Source organism: Athene noctua, chromosome 5 (assembly GCF_965140245.1).
Source record: "Athene noctua chromosome 5, bAthNoc1.hap1.1, whole genome shotgun sequence".
NCBI lineage: Eukaryota > Metazoa > Chordata > Aves > Strigiformes > Strigidae > Athene > Athene noctua.
Genome location: NC_134041.1, coordinates 48,562,187 through 48,581,834, shown reverse-complemented (window position 1 = coordinate 48,581,834; position 19,648 = coordinate 48,562,187). Strand labels below are relative to the sequence as shown.

Genomic DNA, 19,648 nt, shown 5'->3' with positions numbered 1-19,648 from the left:
CATTTCTGGATTATGGTCTCAACTTTTCTCACTCTTCTACAATTTTCCACTTAATAAAAGAAACATTTCTGAAATGCTTTTGTTTTCAGCTTATTAGTAGCCTTATGCACTCTGTATAGCATCTTCTATTATGGCTGACAGCACCTCAGACACTGACAGATCAGAAAAATACTATATACATCTACATAAACTCTTTCAGACCTACCATTCCAAAAAATATTCAGATGATAAAGACTTAAGCTAATAACAACCTTTACAGTTGCTGAATTCAATCTCTCTCACCTTATATATCTCTTGGTATATAAGTGAAGCATGGGAATTGCTATGCACACACATATCAGGTCAAAAATCAAAGCAAAATGTGACAAGTTGTAGCAAACAGAATGATACTAGAAAATAATACCAATCCCAGTAAACTCGAGATGTAAATATTTATTTTAATGTCGATGTAACAATATTTCTCCCTAAGTTCACAACAGTATTACAAACTAACAATACTGGGGGGAATTGGGAGTGAGAGCAGGGAGTGGTTTCATCATTTTAGGAAAACATGAAGTTCTTTCCCTTATGATGACATTTCTTGATTTCTCTGTACTACACTTGTAGGATGGCTATCACCTTTAGATCAACATGACATCACTAAAAGAGAATCCAGAATTTCAAGAAAAATAATTGTTTAAAAAAGATGTTACTGTGATATAAAAAATGCAAACTCTCAAGAAAGGATATTTTTAGTGTTAAAACTTTCTTTCATTACTGTCTTTGAATTGAAATCTGCTGTCAGATTAATGAAGATTGGTAGATCTACACCCTGGAAAACATTCAGTTATTTTCATGATTCATTTTCTACATTGCTCTAAGAAGAAAAAAGTTGCATGCAGTCTGGAACACCCTAAACCATTTGAAAAAAGAAACTCTAGAATTTAATTTTATGTAAAGAATAAAAAGTATCTGATCCGTTTATTTGTTTAATAGAGGTATTAAAATATTTAATTTGCACAATATACTCAGTCTTTCCGTGTCTTTCCCTTATCTTTCCTCCTTTTAATATATCTGAAAAAAACTCAATTTGCAATTTACTGGGAGATGAGAAATTGACAGAATCTGTGGCCAAAAGCAGTTGATACATGTATTATACAAATAAGCAAAAAAAAATTAATTCCCTTTCAGGATAAAGATATTAAGATTAATTTTGTTTTAGTTTTTTGTTCTTCCACTTCAGCAAATGTTGTACAATGTCAACTTACCTTAACATTTCTAGTGGATTGGTCTCATGCACTTGGTTACCACACCTGGGGCAGTCATTGCTGTCTTCAAAGTGTTGAACAATACAAGTCTTACAAACTGAAGGAAAAAAAAAAAAAAAGGAAAAAAAAACAAACTTAGACTAAGATCTAAATAATATTGCTTGAACATGACCTAATGATACCAGCTAAGAACTTCATGCATGAAAGATAAAACAGTATTATTTTAAAGCAAGTAATTACAATGTATCTTATCCACTTCTTGTTCCTCAAAGCCATAGCTAGAATGGTAGCTTGGCAGAAGCTCTGCCAAGACACTGAGTTCAGCAGCCCAGGTTAGAAAAGTGCTGCTTGGAAGTATGCAATATTTTTACTACTTGGAATTCTCCCAGCATCATAAAATGCAAAACCCGTATCATGTAGCACATGGTTCTGAGAAAGTGCATGCTGGGGAGCTCTAGCCCAGCAGAGCCAATCATCACTTCAGACAATTTGAAAATTACTTATGCACATTATTTTCTGTCCAACAGTGTTGCTGGCAACTGAAAATACTGTTGTAAATACTTATTGTAAGAGAAAAGTTCACATAAATTGTACACAGGTTCAAAGTGGCTATGTTTCCCTTTTGACATAGCACCTTCAAAATCAGAGACAGAACTTACAGCAAACATTTAATACTTGAATCTTATAATGAAAAATCAGGATCATGACCATGGCAAGTATAAACAAATCCAAACCACCAACAATGTAAATTTAAAATCCAATAAACTGAAAGCAAACTAAACAAGGTACTACATTACTGTTGCTTCCAAATGATTAATGGCAGACTCTAGATTTTACTGCCATTAATAAGAAAATGGAAGCCAAGCTGATGAGAACAAATATGTCTGCTATTATTACTGTGTTACAACATTCTGGATGGAGATAAACTCTACCCTCTGTTTATTATTACTTCACCTAAACTGAAATGAGAACTGCAAATTCATCAGTAAATGGACTGAAAAAAATAAAGGGACTGCTTCAATTGCAATATGCTTTCTGCTGAAACACCTAAAGAACTAAGAATACCTCTAAACAAGCTGGTAAATCCTGATTATGTGACAATCTTTAAGGAACCTTTAAATTCCTGTAACAAATGTCATCTAACAAGCAAAACCTGCATTTATATTTGCCTTAGTATGCTCAGAAGAGTTACTACAAATCAGCTGATGCTGATAATGCACATGCATTAAACATCCTTGTAGCTATTTTTACAGCTGCTCTAGAACACTAACTTAAGGACATTAACTTCATAGCTATGGCTGAAATCACAGTAAACCTTCCCCTTTGAGTCTGATGGACAGACTTCAGAGCTCTCTGGCTGGCTCTTGATGCTCTCCCCAAGCTAAATGGCTCTAGCAGTGCTGGGCACAGGGCAGATTTCCAATGGCCTGGTAAAATGAGCTCAGGAAGCCGTCAAGTCCTGCCAAACAAGCCCAGTCAGTGGGGTGCAGTGCTGTCCTCTGCACACAGGGACTCCAAACCAGCTGAGAACACTGATGCTATGAGAGCACTGTTCAGCCTTCAGGACACGAGTTAATTTTTTCTTAACCTCAAGTTGTGAGGTATTTAGCACTGGCATACAGATGCAAGAACCTGTAATCACAGAACTATTCTTATATCACAGATCTTTTATAATTTGTTAAATTACTAGACTTAACTGATTTTCGCACATGCATTCCCTAGCACTTCCACAGGGTAAGAAGTCTAGTACAGAGCAGCAAATGTGATATTCCATATCTAAAACATTTCTTCACTTTTCTATATACTTTTTATAACTAATAATAATTAAAACCAAACATTTTGCTACTATAGATACAGAATACAAAGAATTTCATCACCCACACAGAAGCCCTCATGCCAGTCCAACAGAGCATTTAAGAACATGCTTAAATTACAAGTCCAAATAACTTTTAAAATTAAGATTTCTATGATCTCTCCTCATTAATATGACTGAGAATCTCCTCTAGAACTGAAAATAATAGAAGTTATCCTTGAAACTGAAAATATGTGAAGATTCTCAGCTCAAATGCTGCACCTATGTGATAATGCATTAAGGGGCAACCTGGGAGGAAGAGCTGCAAGGACACCTATGCAAAACTGAGGTCAGTGGAAGAAAGGAGGAGGAGGAGGTGGGGAGGGTGCAATGGAGCAGAGATTCCCCTGCAGCCTGTGGTAAGAGGGCAGGCTGTCCCCCTGAAGCCCATGGAGGATCCCACACTGGAGCAGATGGTTGCACCCAAAGACAGCTGGGATCTGTAGGAAGAAGCCCCCACTGTTGTAGTTCAGCGCTGGGAGGACTGTAGCCTTGCAGCAGTGACCCACACTGGTGCAGCTCAAGAAGGGCTGTGGCCCATGGGAAGGACTCATGTTGGAGAAAGTTCGTGGAGGACTGTCTCCTGTGAGGAGGACCCTACGCTGGAGCAGGGGAAGAGAGTGAGGAGTCCTCCCCCTGAGAACTGCACACACCCCCATTCCCTGATCCCTCCACTGCTGTGGGGAAAGAAGTAAAGAAATGGGGAGCAAAGCTGAGGCCAGGAAGAAGGGAGAGGTGGGCAGAAGGTGTTTTTAAGATGTGGTAATGCTTCTCACTGTCCTACTCTGTTAAGTGCTGTTGCTGTTAGTATTTGAATTAAATTCATGTTCTTTTTCTTCCCCTAATGAGTCTGTCTTTAGCCCATGACTATAATAGGTGAATCATCCCTTTCTGACCTTATCTCAATTCCTGAGACTTTTGCTTTCTTTTCCCCTTCCCATTCCTGAGGGGGAAGGGGTGAGTGAGAGGCTGGGTGGTGCTCAGTTTACCTCTGGACCTAAACCATAACATCACTCTAAAAAATTAAAAATATTTCAAACAGAAGATTGTATGCAGACACAGCAGCTAAACAGCATTTAAATTTATTTAAGCAACACAGAGATTTTCAGAAAGAAGATAGTCTAGAAAAGGAGGTATTGCCATGAATGGAAGTAGTTAAGATTGTTGAAAATTGTGTTTTCCCTGTTCATCTGGATATTTTGGGGGCATGATTCTTCTATATTACTGAAGTAGAGAGCATCAAAGCAATTAAATGTAGAGATTCTAAGTCTGTGTGGTGCAAATCAAAAGACTAAATAAGATTAACCTATTAAATCTGATATCAGGTATAGTAAAAGTCTGAAACAAGAGTCCTAAAATAAGCACTACTTTGATGACTTCAAAGTAAATGAAAATAACCATATTCTGCTGAAGGTTCTTAAGGAATATGTGAAATATGCTACTGTCAACAGAGCTCCTCAGCTGCAGCACCTGGTATCTCATAATACTGATACCTACATCAAGCTGAAGGTGGAGATGACACACTACTTCTGTCAGGAGAAAGTCTACAGATTAGTGGCGAGTGATGACAATACTTATGAGAACCACTATGTTAAGAATCATCTACTATCTCAGAAATTCCATTAGCTGGAGAACCTCAATTTAAAGAGCATGGGGAAAAAAAAGGCTGAGAAGCTAGTACAATGATAAAAGTGTGAAGTCTAACACTGAAAGTTGCTGAAGTAAGCAACATAAGGCTTTGGTTTACTCTAGACCTTTTCTGACTCAACTTTACAGAAACTCAGCTTAGAGATAACTCTCTTTCAATGCAGAACTGCAAGTGGGATGGCGTTCCTCTTCTTCTAACTCCTACAGTAAAGGAAGGAATTGGTCTTTAATTGTTTTTTGTAAGCCTCCTGTCCAGTAGAAACAGCAGCATCTCTATGGAGTTAGTCTTTCTAACCTGACACCAATTTTAAGTGATTGATAAAGAATAAAAAAAATGGAAAAGATTATATAAATGTAATTGGTGTTGGTCAATATTAATTTTGGAACTGATAAGTCTAACCCCTAACCCTCTCTTATTTGGGAAATTTTTAGCAATGGAGACTTCAAGAGGATCAACACAAAAATTCTTAAAAAGGATTCTCAGCCTTTTTTTCCCCATGAGCTTTAAATAGAGGTTCTCCAGCTTCATATCATTATCAGAGTAGTTTATTTTGTTTCAGTAAGCAATTGGTACTAGCCTCCTTCAGAAAGTATTTCCCTGTGTTTTAAGAAAGATATGTCTGAAACTCTTTGAAGAGAATTTAATTCCCTTCACTTGCTCTTGGGATCTCTGCTCCATTCATGCCAGAGAAGTTCTCGAAGTCTGTGACGAGATGACACTGAAAGGATTCATTCATTTGCCTTGTAAAGCATATTTTAAACTTGGCTTTGCTGGGTTTTTTGTTTGTTTTCCAAACTAAAGATAAATAGGAGGTATCTGACCTATGGCTTTCATTTACATCTAGAAGAAATTTGAAATTATTACTGTTCAGAAGAACTCCATGCCACAGGATAGATACTTGAAGTCAGATGATTGACTCCCCAAAACCTCCCAAATACTAACCACTGCTAAACGTAAAGCCTGCTAAAATCCACAATGATGTAACTTGAAGAAATATTTATAATAAAAACCCATCCATGGAAAGGAGCTGAATTCCTTAGTCTGAATATATTTGTGTGCTCTCTCTATACCTTTTTTTGAGAGAAGATGGCACCCTTGGAAGCCATGTGTAGTCCAAGAAAAGGACTGATGATTAATGAAGAGGTTAATCTCCAGTGTAAGAGAGGTCTTTTAGAATATATGCAGATAAAACATCATAACGAACCAAGAACCTTAAGCCAATCCTAAATGGACGTATTCCTTACCCCAAAAAACATACAGATCTGGATCAAGTCTTTGCGCAGCCAGCTCAAATCATGAGGTCATCTTATACCATGAAAAACCCTTGAAATTGTAAATCAATACTGTAGTAATCTACAACAATTTTTGCTTTTTCTTATTTAAAGCTATGTTGCTATGAGGATTTGCCTGTCAAAACTAAATGTGATTTACCGATAGCAATGTAAAAGTAAAAAATACACACAGATTCTTGCACTCAGGAATAATGAACTGATGATATGTGATACTCCTAGTAGGAGTAGGATCATCAACCAGTATTTTCAGATATGATAGGTATAATCATCCTGTTATTCTCAATATAAAATGCTGAACATTTTTCAAAGCCTATTACTTTGAAGTTTTAGGGAACAGGATGAAGTCTCTGTATTGGGTGAAAAGGTTCGAGAAAAAGGGAATCGTTACATATAATTAAATTACAGATGTATTTAATTCATCACCTTAGGGGGAAAACAAAGCAAGCAACCAAAAACCTTTAACACTTCTGCTACAGCTTAACAAAATGACATGGTTTCTCTTGCTTTACTGTAGGTCAGTGTGGCAGCAAACAGGCAAAAGGAAACAGCTTAACCAAAATGTACACAGTTTGCAGAGTTTTGATATATGTGCTACACAGACCTGTGAAATGAGGACCTGATTTTCATGGTTGTATTATGACACTTCTGATGAGCCACAATAAAAGTTAACTCACATAAGATGATTTGCTACAGGTGATAAAAGTACTCATGTGACATATGCTAATTGGCTGGCAACCATAACATACTACACAACGCTATGGTTTCCAATACAGGGATATCTAGTTCATGCATTCTTTCAGATCTTTGTAATCAGCTGAAAAATACAGATAGAAGTGTCATGACTGTACTGTATGTCATCTTATGCAAACAAAAAAAGTACACATCTTATGCATATCTACACACATATTGTTCAATAAAGACTCTTCCTAGGTTGTTTTTTTAAATGCTGAATAACAAGGTACCTAAATAAAACTTTATACTTAATTTTTTAAACAAAATATTCCACAAGAGAAAGTTTAATTAGTTAATTGTGGGACAAATTCCTTGTCAGAATTCATCCTTTGAATTCTTCCAAGGATCTCCTCTCTCAAGGTTAAACACTCTGATTCAGTGAGCAAAGGAGGGGCACAGGATAAGCATCACTAGTGGAACATCTGACCCATCTCAGTGATGGCACAGAGATGTAACAAGTCGTTTGGTATATTTAATAAAGTATCTAATTAGCTACCTTAAATCTGCTTTAAAAGCACTTACTTTTAGGGAAAGTGTCTGCATAAAATCAGGACAGGAAACTTTAATATATTTAACCACCCTTCTCAGAAACTATACATGTGAGACTATTCCACTGTTCATTACCATTACCAGACATATTCAGACTGGATTCCCTTCTGTTAAAAAGCAGAGATAATTTCAGTAGTGGTGATCAAGAAAGACTTTTTGGGTTGAAATCTTCTGTTTTAAAATAAGACAGATTTGCTAACCTTTAAGACATGCTACATGCCACTGACTGAAGCTTCTGTAGGAGAAGTATGAAAGCAGCTCGGCTTGCTTGTCTGAGGGTATGAAATTTTGCTGCAGTAAAGTTCTTTTGGGATCTCCTGGTGAGAGTGTAAGTTTTTAGCAAAATCTGAAAAACAGTCTGGTTGCAAGATTATTGTTTTGATATTGAAAATCACATCTCAGGTCATTTTGCTGCATGGAAGGACATTTCTCAAAGTTCCTAGACTGCATTGGTCAACAATTTCTTAAAGCAAATACTAGAGACACCAACTAGGAGTAATGCACCACTTGATCTGCTGTTCATACACAGGGAAAAACTGGCAATGAATGCAGCCACAGATGGCAGCTTGCCTTGCAGTGATCACAGGATGGACTGAGTTCAGGATATCGAGGAAAGATACAAAGTTAAACAGTGGAGTTAGGACCCTGAGCTTCAGGAGATAGGACTTCAGCTTGTTCAAGCAACTGCCAGTCAGATTTCCCAAGGAGGCTAACATTAGGAAGAAAGGTGCTTAGGAGAACTAACTGGGTGTTTTGTTTTGTTTTTTTAAGAAAATGTTTAGAGCATATTGGAAGTGGAAACAAGAATGGGAAACTAAAGGATTCAAAATCATTGCTCTGGCACTGAGGGACAAAAGGGACAAAAGGGACAAAATCAGGAAGACCAAAGCCCAGCCATAGTTAAAACTGATGAGGGACATGAGGGGATTCTGCAAGTAGGTCAGTAGCTGAAGCAAGTTTAGACAAACTGTGGGTCTGTTAATGAATGAGGGAAACAACTTAGGACTAGATTATATAGAAAAGTTTGAAGTCCTCAATATCTTTTTTGCCTTGGTCTTCACAAACAGACCCCGATCCCAGATCTCCATGCATACTAGCATGATTTGAGAAGGAGAGGGACGACCAGCAGCCAGGGAGCAGCAGGTTAGGGCCTACTGAGAAAAGCTGGATGTATTCAAATTTATCTGTGAGGTAGGAGTCACTAAGCTGAAAGTTTATCACCAAAATCATGGTGATTATGGGACATGCCTGATGACTGGAAAAGGGTAGTGTGTTATGCCCACCTTCAAGAAGTATAGGAAGGATGACCCAGGTAACTATAGTTAAACAGTCTCCCCTAGCTCCCTGGAAAGATGTCTGATCAGGTCATGTCCCTTGGAATCAATTTCCAATTACCCGAGGGACAAAAACTTAATCAGAAATAGGCAGTACTGATTTACCAAAAGTAAATCATGATTGAGGCTAGTAGGTGATCTAGTAACAGCCTACATCATTTGAATAGCAGTTACAGGATTGACAGAGCCCAGCTCTTCTCAGTAGTGGCCAATAGTATCACAAGAAGCAATGGTCACAAGCTGTCGTTTGGTAGGACATTCAGTAAAATTTCTTCACTAGGTAAATAGCGTAACACTGGCCATGGTTTTTGAGAACGGCTGTGGAGACTCCATGCTTGGGAATTCACAATTCAACTACACAGAACCATGACTTGACGTGGTATAGTGCTGGCAACTAACCTGCCTCATGCATGAAGTTGGCTAGACAGGCTCCAGATGTCCCTTCCAACCAACATTTCTATGACTGTGTAAACAGTCTGATACTTTTTAGGACACTAAAGGATGTTCCTGAGGAAAGTTTATTTTCCAAGTTTTGTAAGTGCACACTCTACTAAACAATGGAGTGTCTCAGATGATGGGACATACCCTTTAGTTAACATCTAGCCTTCTTCAACCAGTAGTTCTTAAACATCCTTGACAACTGTGTAACAGACTAGGAAAAAAACCCAAAACCATTCTGTTGCAAGTAGTAAAAAAAGAAACAAAGTACTGATTAATTAAATATTTTGCAGTAATATAAGCCTTTCCTTCCCAACAGACAGTAAAGTTTGTACTGCTGATGCTCGAGTCATGTTTATTCTTCCCAGTCAATGGTAGAGTTGTTTGTCCAACATCTCTAAAAACTCCATCAGAAACATCTCTTATTAAAAAGGCACACATTTCTAAGAGCAGAACTTTACTACTTAACATTTTTCAGCAACACAGAAGATGTGAATTAACCGCTAACTGATTTGGTTACTACTGATCACATTAGTTCCTCTACGACCACAGGAAAACATGTACGTCAATACATGCTTTGCATCTTGTCCGGAGCAATACATTGTACTCCCAGTATCTAATGAATTTCTGCTGCTTTTTAAACCACTAATATCTGAACATTTTGATCATTTGTGCAACACTGGTTTGAATTATGGAAATTAGTAGTACAAGACAAATAACAAAGGACAGTTAAAATCATATTTTGTGGTAACTATTTGGATATGACTGAAGAACCATACCTGTACTTAAAAAAAAAAAAAAAAAGTTTAAACATTCTCTAAAAGCCAAAGTGTAAAATAATTTATCAGAGTATCTTCCTGAATTCTGCCACATACAGATCACCTTTTCCTCTAGAGCCATAAGACTTCTATAACACCACTTGAAGTTTTTTATTTTCCTTTCCATCATTGTAAGCTTCACATTTTGGCAATTAAAATTTGCTTTAAAGAAACACCACTGTCTTTCCTGCAGTTCTGCTTAATGACCCAAACATGTGGCAGCTTTTATGTGAGGAGACCTGTGCAACTATATGGCAGCTCAGTAAAATTCACATACACTAATCTGGGGACTAGGCAGTAACAGAGCTGTCTCAGTGAAGAGCTCACAATCTACAAGTGAACAAAAGAAACAGATGCTGCTGAGAAAAAAATGCTCCTTCTGCCATTATTGTTTTGTAATGGGAGCAAAAGTAAATAAGCAAATAGTCTAAACAGAAAGATACCATAATAAACACTTTTTCTTTTCCTAACTCTGAGCTGATTTCTGATGCAACTCTTCCCCTCCCCTCACCCCAACCTTTTAAAAGTTACTACTGTTCATTAAACTTCAACCATAAAAAAATTAACTGATGTTGGAATTTTTCCATTTTCTTTAAAGGGAAAGATAATTTAATAGCTAATATGCCTATCCTCCTCCTGTTTTATTTCAAATTCTTATAAGGACACTGCTTAACTTCTCTCCTCCTGAACTTAAATTCCTTTACCAAGTAACCCAAACCAGAAGAATAATACCACAAAACACATAGCAATCCTTAGCTGATATCAGACTTTGAAAAAGTCAGTTCAACATTATTCTTTCTCAATAACTAAACTAAAAGTAATATTACTATAATGGTAAATAATATCTTTGTACTATCAATAACATGTTTTAGGAATTACATGTTTTAATTCTCTATGTGCTTGATATACTAGAGACATAACATCATAATGTAAAAATTAACAGTGAAGACAATAACAACTGCAAGAACAACACTGCATAGAAATGACAGGAAATGCTAAGACAAGGCTTTTAACTGATATTAAAGGTTTCAAAATGGGAAATCTACCAGAAAACATACAGTTCCCCTTACTCTTCTTTTAGAGAATTTCAATTTTATTTGGAAAGATGCCAAATTCTCAAGAAGGTTGAAGCAAACTATCTTATATTCAGGAGTAAATGTAAGAAAGCCAAGCACGTAAGTAATTTAGCTTGTGAAAGTAAGATGACAGAGCTCGACAAAACCATTCATATGTTTAATCTAATTCACACCAATGTTTTAGAAGTATTAGGAGCATAAGACAACCTGAATAATTTTTTCTGAGTCAGTTTCATTCAAAGAGATCTACTCCCTAAAAAATATTTTGCCATCTTTGAAATATTTCTATGCATTATGACATGGAACACATTACAGAGAGATGTGAGCCAGTACTGACCAAACTAGTGTGTCCATCATGCACATTGCCAGCAGATACTTTGGCTTAAGTTTCAAAAGCATAGCTATATTATCAAAATACCATACTTGACCTAATGATCTTACTTCTGATCAACCAGGACACAGTGATACATGTTTGGTGCTAGAGCCAGTATAATCACCACTAGCTTGAGGGAAAGAAGAAGGGTATTGTAACTATGTAAGATGTTAAGCAGAGCTGACATGCCCTCAAGACACCCCAGGCAGCAGACCAGTGTCTAGGAAACTCCACCTGAAACCGCGTAGCATTTCATATAACACTTCAGAAGTAAACAGAGATGATATTAAAACACATCAACACTTCAAGGAAATATCACTTATGAAGGAGGGAATGTTTTGCAAAGTACTACTTACAGGTATGGAGGCACTCAGTTACTGTAGTTGGCTTGATGAGATAGCCTTTACAGATGTAGCAGGTGATATGAGGATTGAAATCTTTCACCAAGTGCTTCCTCTGAGTAGCCATTCGTGGGGTAGGAAACGCTGGCAGAGTGCTCGGGGCCAGAGGAGCAAGTCTGAGAGGCGTTGATGCCGGCGGTTCACGACAGCTGCGGCGCTGCTCTGTGCAGCTGGACTTCTCCAGGCATTTGCTCTTAACTCTGAAGGTCTCACAGGGACGTGGCTCGTAACTCCTGCTCCTGTGCCAGGCGAGTCATTTTCCTACCTGTAACACACGTGGAAAGAGAGAGGTGTGTGAACCTGGCAGCACGGTGACGGTGCCCCGGAGGACAAGTGTCGCCATGAACTTGGCAGGGGCACCCGCGTTATTATTTACATAACCGCAGCTCAGCGCCCGGCAGCCGCGGTCCGAGGCAGCGCTCCTGCCCCTGCCAGGCTCCGGCCGCCAGCGGCGCAGGTCGCCGGGCGCCTCCGGGCAGCGGTGACAGGTGTCGGGGCCGCGGGGCAGCCCCGCGGGGCAGCCCCGCCGGGCGCCCCGCTGCCCGCCCCCACCGGCGCTCGCAGGCCCCGGAGTGCCCCCGCGGGGAAGAGCCCTCCCCACAGCCCCAGCCCCGCGGGGGCCCGCCGGCAGGAGAGGCGAGCGGGCTCTCCCCGCTGCCCGCCCGGCTCCGGTCCCGTCCCTCCCTTCCCCCCCCACCTGCGGCGCCTCCCGCCCCGGCCCCCGTCGTACCTGGCGCAGCCCAGCGGCCTCGGGCGGGCGGCCGCCCAGCGAAAGAGAAAGGGAAACGGCGTGCACCTCCCACCCCCGCCGAGCCCGCCCTCTCTCCCTCCTTCCCTCGCCGCCAGGCTGCCGCGGCCGGTCCCCGGGCGGGCGGGACGGGCGCGCAGGCGCTGCTCCCCGGCCGAGCCCTGCTGCGCCACGGCCCGCAGCGCCGCTCCGGGGCGGGAGCCGCCCGGGCGGGCGGAGGGGGGTGAGGCGGAGGGCAGGCGGGAGCGGAGCCGGGGCGCTGCCCGCCCCAGGTACGCGCAGGAGCGGCCGCAGCCCCAGCCCGCTCGCCGCTGCACCTCCCTCGCCCCGCTTCGGCCCTTCCGCCGTTTCTTAAAAAGAGCTTCGGCTTCTGCCCGTGGGTGAAACTTAAACCCATTCTTCCACCCCTCGGGAGGAAACCACGGGACTAAGTTAGGCCCGAATCCTGTAAGCAGTTATAGATGTTATCCGTGTGCTTCCCTCTAACCGGGACCAACTAGTCAGAGAACGACCAAGCACGAGTAAAAGCTGTCCGTGGGTCCATGCATCTGCTTTTTGCTCCCCTGTTCACAGAAATGCACCATCTTACCAGGAAATTATCCATAAAACTAAAGCTGCCTTGATGGTATTTTTCAATGGCACTATTTCTAGAAAATTTCTTCTACGCTCCTTTTAACAATAGTAGCAAAAATATAAGGAGGCATTTCCTGTATTAGCTGCAATACCATCACATTACCTGTGACTGTGCCAGGTCTTTACTTTCACATTCTGCATGTGAAATAAATACTCATTTTGCATTGGCCCTCCAGTGCAGTCTCCCTTTCATCCTTGGGTATGTGCTGCAACAGCAAAAGGCTTTAATAACTTAGGCCTGCTCCTGCCATCCATTCCCACTCCCGGAATATTTACCCTCCAGTAGATATCCATTTACATCATTTCAGTTGCCAGGCTGAGTCAGGTGCATTAAAAACTCTTACAATTAAAGTTACAGCACAGTGGTGAAGGCATGATAACCTTGACACAGAATAAGTCAACAGAATGTGCATAATTTTTCCTGATAAAATGTTCATCTTGCATGATTGTTTCTCCACAATATGAACAAAAGTTTATAAAGCTAAAAACCTTTCAAAGCAGCATGTGGTATAATTTAACAAAAAGCTGTGTTTTGATGGTTTTGGCCTTCTATAACCATTGTTTGCATTATCATACCATAAAGCACACATTGTCAAGTCAAAGGTTACAGAACACTAAACTCTCAACAGAGAAAGTAGACAACCATAGACTATATATATCTCATGGGAATATTTTAATTAGTAGTCACGTTCTGTTAGTTTAGCAGAAGTTGGTATTTTTCAGAATAAGCGTGAGAACGGCCCTGCTTGAATGTAGACTTAAGCATGATACAACATTATTAAACTTATATACGTGCATTTAAAACAAGCAATTGCCGATACTCTCCTGGCTGTTTTAAAATGACTGCATCCGGTAAGATTAATTTTAAAAATAAACTAGATTCTAAGTTAGATTTCAAAGCACAGTTTATCCAGTGCCCTATTAGATTTTTTTTTTTTTTTCTAAACAATTTTATCAGCTAGGCTTATGTTTACACAATAATGGAAATGCCATTTTATGGCTTTCAAAATCTTGAAAGCCTCACAGACTTGCTTAGTTTGGAAGAGACCTCCTGAGACCAACTAGTCCAACCCCTCTGCTCAAGAAAGGTCAGCTAGAGTAGGCTGTCTAGGACCGTGTGCAGTTGGGTTTTCAGTATCTCCACAGATGGGGACTGCACCATCTCTTTGGGCAATCTGTTCCAGTTTTGACTACCCCCATAGTAAAAAACTGTTTTCTTGTGATCAGATGGGATTTCATGTGTTTCAATTTGTGCCCATTGCCTCTTGTCCTGTCAGTGGGCACTACTGAGAACAGTCTGATGTCCTCATCTTCATTCCCTCACATCAAGTATTTATACATGCTGATAAGATCGCCCTGAGCCTTCTTTTCTCCCAGCTGAGCAGTCCCCGCACTCTCAGCCTCTCATATAAATGATGCTCCAGTCCCTTTATTATCTTTGTGGCCCTGTGCTGGACTCACTTCATATCCTTCTTGTACTGAAAAGCCCAGAACTGGACACAGCACTCCAGATGTCACATCATCAGTGCTGAATAGAGAGGATAGACCCTCCCGCAAACTGCTGACAACTTACTTGAAATTACTGCGTATTTACTCAGGTATGAAAAACAGACAAATATAACCACTTTTGGATCTTTTATTTCCAGTGTTAAATTCCCTATCCACTAAAACAGTATCTAGACTAGAACCATACACTAATTAGGTTGGAGAGACCTTTGGACACCATCTGGTCCAATGCCCCTGTTCAAAGCAGGTCTAACGTTAGAGTTAAATCAGATTGCTCGGGCTTTATCCAAATAAAGTTTGAATATATTCAAGGATGGCAATTCTACAGCCTCTCTGGACAATCTGCCTCAACCCTTGGCAATCCTCATAGTGGATTTTTTTCCTTAGGTCCAGTTGGAATTTTCCTTGCTGCATCTTGTGTACTTTCCCATATATATGAACAATTTACTAAGAGCAAGCAAACTTATTGTCATCATCGCTGTCTTTGCCATTATCTTGGGATTGTAGGTCATATTTCTTTGGATTTTAGGCAAAGAGTAGTAACGTTGTTTATTGTATAAGCAATATTGCTATGCTCGGTGTGAAGACTGTCTTTGATTTGACAGGAAATGATAGGAATTAGGCTATTCCTATCCCCATCTCTTATTTGTGAAAATGATCAGCAATGAGGTTTTGAGTTTCTGCTCTGAGGGCTTTTCTTCACCCCTACTGAGCTCTATAGAAGATGCTGTACACTGGCACGTAATAACATTTCTGGGATATATATAGCATTTCTTTCTTTATGCTTACTCTCTTTTTATAGTCTAAAGTAAAGGCTGCAAAACACTAGCATGTGTATTATTACGCCATTGACAAATAAGACAAATGCACTCAAGATACATTTCAAGAGTAAGGTAAAACTGTGTCACAAAGTCTTCCAACTTTGTTGAACTAATTTCAAGCAAATTTTAAAAAGATAAATTGTAAAGTAAGTTCCTACAGGTTTTATAATAATTAGCTGCTAGTAAAGGAGAGGGTATCAAATTAGTTACTCTACCAAGAGAAAGATGAGCAGATCTGTACTGTTAAACATTTCATTGGCACACCACAATACTGATCACCCATAGCACACACTGTCTCTTCCCAGCTAGAGAAACACAGAAAATAAGTAAGGAACATGGCCATAGCAGTGGGAGAGGGAAACTGCCATTGCAAGAAAAAAAAAATCACAGCTGTGAAATAAAATTGACTAGAAATTGTCACTAGCATGAAAGAGACAATTTAGCCACTTGTATGCAGAAGCTGAAGTGAAAAAATACCTCGTTTTGAACATATTATTAGTTGACCATTAAACATACTGAGATAAGATCTTGTGACCAGCTTGACATACCTCCCCTGTGAATAACAGATTTAAGAACTGTGGCTACAGTCTTCTAGGGGTATTGCAAATATAAAAATACCAGTCTATCACAGCAGAATTCAAACTATTCAGCTGAAAGCAGCTGTAGATCTAAGTTCAATGGGCATATTTTAAAAAAGTATTTTCCTTGTGTTGCCTTGATTATTTTGTCACTATTTTGTATTTTTCTTTTGAAGTATAATTTTAATAGGCATGATTGTATGCATCAAACACAAACATGTCCAGAAACTTCCCAGAGAAAGAGAGACAAAATTCTAAAATATTAGCAACCAAATTCTCTATTCAGTTACTCTAATGTCCAACTGTGCAAACTGTGATCAGCTGTTGCTTTCTGTTTTTATTTTTTTTTAAGAGCAGTATAGGTACAATATAAGCTTACACATAGCCAAGCTGATCCTTCATGTGAAAATGATCTCATTGACATTACTTTGGCTTCAAAGGCAAAAATTCTTCATTATGGTATACAGCCTTGCATTGCACCACAACATTTTTTTTTTCCTTTTCTTCATATGTAATTGATTTTTGGTGACATGGTGAAGAGGGGTTTGCCTTTGAACCATCAAAGATTGCTCACAGGGAGTAACACAACAGCAGGAATTATACAAGATGTGCAATCAAGAAGCTTCTGTGCCTCCATTTGCCTGTGTACTTGGTTTCCAAACAATGATTTGCAGCGGAGTTAGGATCTGCAGGCAACTGAAGTACTGGTGGTATCTTCAATCTCTCCTGGTTTTGTCTTATGGCACACTGTAGTTTTCATGCACTTTGGTCTCCTGTACTACATAACCTCTATTTTTTTAATACGGTATTTAAAAAAAAAAAATTTGTGGCTGAAACGGAGTAGTTGTTATTTCACAGTTGCCTGCAATTGTGGGGAGCCACAGAGAATGACCAAAGTAGTCTTTTACAGTCATATATTTTATATAAAATTATAGCAATTCTGTATAAGTACTTAGAGCAAGTAATGGTCACACATTTTGGTAACAGCTTAAAGAAGACACATAATTTGAAACAACCCTCCTTGGTTCTAAATCAGCTGCTCTCCATGCACCACGAAGATCTTGCATCTTCAGAATTACTTTTTTAGTCTCTGGCCAGTTATTTCACTTCCACTGCATAGTTTATTAGACTTCCTTTGAACTCGTGGAAATCACACCTGTGTTGTCATTTCTATTACTGTATAATCTCAATACTTCTTAACTACTTTACCTGTATTGCTGTCTGATTATATGCTTCTGACAGTTCAGTTTCCTTTTACCCTGATCTCTATAATAGTATCACCTGCTTATTGTATGGCTTTTCCAGAGAAAATCTACTCGGGGAATTAATACTATTTCAAGTCTCCCCACTACTGCACAATGGAAAAAAATAAATCAATCAGTGACAATCAGAGCCACATTATCAGAAAAAATAAAGTGGTGTAACACGCACAGGCCAGCCTAAAAATAGCTGTTGTCTGCATAGGTAAGATTATGTCTCCTCCACAGATTTCCAGGATCTGCTGGTCACGGGGCAAACGCTCTGCCAACTCTATGTATGTATCCTTCCATGGGAAGAGCACCTCTGTACTAGTATGTCAGGTTTGGACCTTTCTAATTGGGTCTCAATGAAGTCTGTGCTTTTCCACAAGATATCCTAATGGCTATTTGCTATAATTCATTTACTGTTTTTTTAAAAATCCTTGTTTCTGTCAGCATCATATTGTCTCTTCCACTCTATACTGCATTTTAGATAAATAAAATAGAGATAGATATATATATAATATATATTTTTTCACTCTTTTTTTCCTGAAAATACCAAAGCCACTTACATCAACATATACAGCTCAGCTGAAGAATAATGTGAAGTGTTCAAATAGTTTTATAAGAGTGTCATCTTTCAATCTCTGGGAAATGGAAAACAAACTGTAAGAAACCACCAGTGACTCCCGCTAAAATTTTTAGTAACAGATTTTGTTTCTTACAGTTGAAAACTGGCAAGAATGCAAATCAAATTGTATCGCACATGTCAAACAGCTTCACAATTATGCAATCAACCTGCACTGCAAATTAAAAACAAGACTTGCTCCTAGATCTTAAGTCAAAACAAATTTAAAACTCCAAAAAGCTCAGAAAAGCAATCCTCAAGAAATCTACTCATGCCCATTATGATGGCAGAACCAGCAAACAAAGATGCTTGAAAGGAAATAGAAAAGTAGCTTCATCTTTTACAAGACAAATTAATGACATTCACAGTGTCCTAGGGAGTTAACTACCCTACTTCAATCGATTTTCAACATGAGTTCTGTTTCCAGCTCTCTCAAGAATAAAATCTTCAACTTAATAACGCAACGTTGGATGAACTCCATTTCATTTGAACTGCATGGGAAGACTCTCATTCACGGGAACCATCGCTTTGTCTGCCAACTGAAACAGTCAGCTTCATTAGAAACCTAATATAGATACTTGTGGATGAAAAGCTGGACATGATTTGACAATGTGCACTCGCAGCCCAGAAAGCCAAGCATATCCTGGACTGCATAAAAAGAAGTGTGGCCAGCAGGTTGAGGGAGGTGATTCTCCCCCTCTACTCCTCTCTCGTGAGACCCCACCTGGAGTTCTGTGTCCAGCTCTGAGGCCCCCAACATAAGAAGGACACAGACCTGTTGGAGCTGGAGCACCTCTCCTATGAGGACAGGCTGAGAGAGTTGGGGTTGTTCAGCCTGGAGAAGAGAAGGCTCTGGGGAGACCTTATTGCAACCTCCCAGTACTTAAAGGGGGACTGCAGGAGAGATGGGGAGGGACTCTTTATCAGGGAGTGTAGGGATAGGATGAGGGGTAATGGTTTTAAATTAAAAGAGGGTAGATTTAGGTTAGATCTAAGGAAGAAATTCTTCACTGTGAAGGTGGTGAGACAATGGAACAGGTTGCCCAGAGAGGTTGTGGCTGCCCCCTCCCTGGCAGTGTTCAAGGCCAGGTTGGACGGGGCTTGGAGCAACCTGGTCTAGGGGAAGGTGTCCCTGCCCAGGGCAGGGGGGTTGGAGGTTGGAACTAGATGGTCTTTAAGGTCCCTTCTAACCTAAACCATTCTGTGATTCTATGAATTTCATTTTTAATTTGTAAAATAAATAATGCTTTTTCTGTATAAATTAAGAGAAAATAGAGGACAGACCAAGATACTCCAATCTTAGTTTCACATCCTGGTATGATCTTTTTTGACAGCATTTAGCATATATAGAGTCAAACTCTGTGCAGCAACTTGTTTCATGTGATCCAGTCCAGCCAATCATATGACCATAGTCACAGCTGAATTTGGCCTACTGAGTTAGATAAAAGACATTAGCCGCCTTCCCCTAGGAAGTTCTTTACATATTCTGGATGTTTGTAACAGTTCACATTAACAAATGGGAGTCACTCAACATTTTACTGGAAGGATTATCTTGAAATATTAATAATTTTATCCAAAATACTAATGGAAAAAGATTAAACAAAACCGATACTTTTAACTGATTCTTCATTTGAATAATAGACCAGTTTTAGGGAGAGACAAGCTCAGGATTCTAGCCAGAAGCTATTCTCAAGTGAACAATCAGTCCTCAGCCCATAACTTGGCATCATATGCCA

General features: G+C 39.6%; 1 protein-coding gene across 3 annotated transcripts in view; it reads right to left on the bottom strand.

The window, feature by feature from the left end:
* The window catches only part of PCGF5 (polycomb group ring finger 5), a 71,148-nt gene that overhangs the window by 24,432 nt on the left and 27,068 nt on the right, over positions 1 to 19,648 (bottom strand). For 2 of the 3 annotated variants that reach the window (XM_074907427.1, XM_074907429.1), the window contains exons 3-4: positions 11,716 to 12,025; positions 1,248 to 1,344 (exon numbers count right to left, since the gene is read on the bottom strand). In XM_074907427.1, the coding sequence (XP_074763528.1) occupies positions 1,248 to 1,344; positions 11,716 to 11,827 (209 nt within the window). In that variant the 5' untranslated portion in view covers positions 11,828 to 12,025. Of the gene's footprint in view, positions 1 to 1,247; positions 1,345 to 11,715; positions 12,026 to 12,490; positions 12,597 to 19,648 lie in introns of those variants that run through there. The other variant, XM_074907428.1, reaches the window with a different exon arrangement.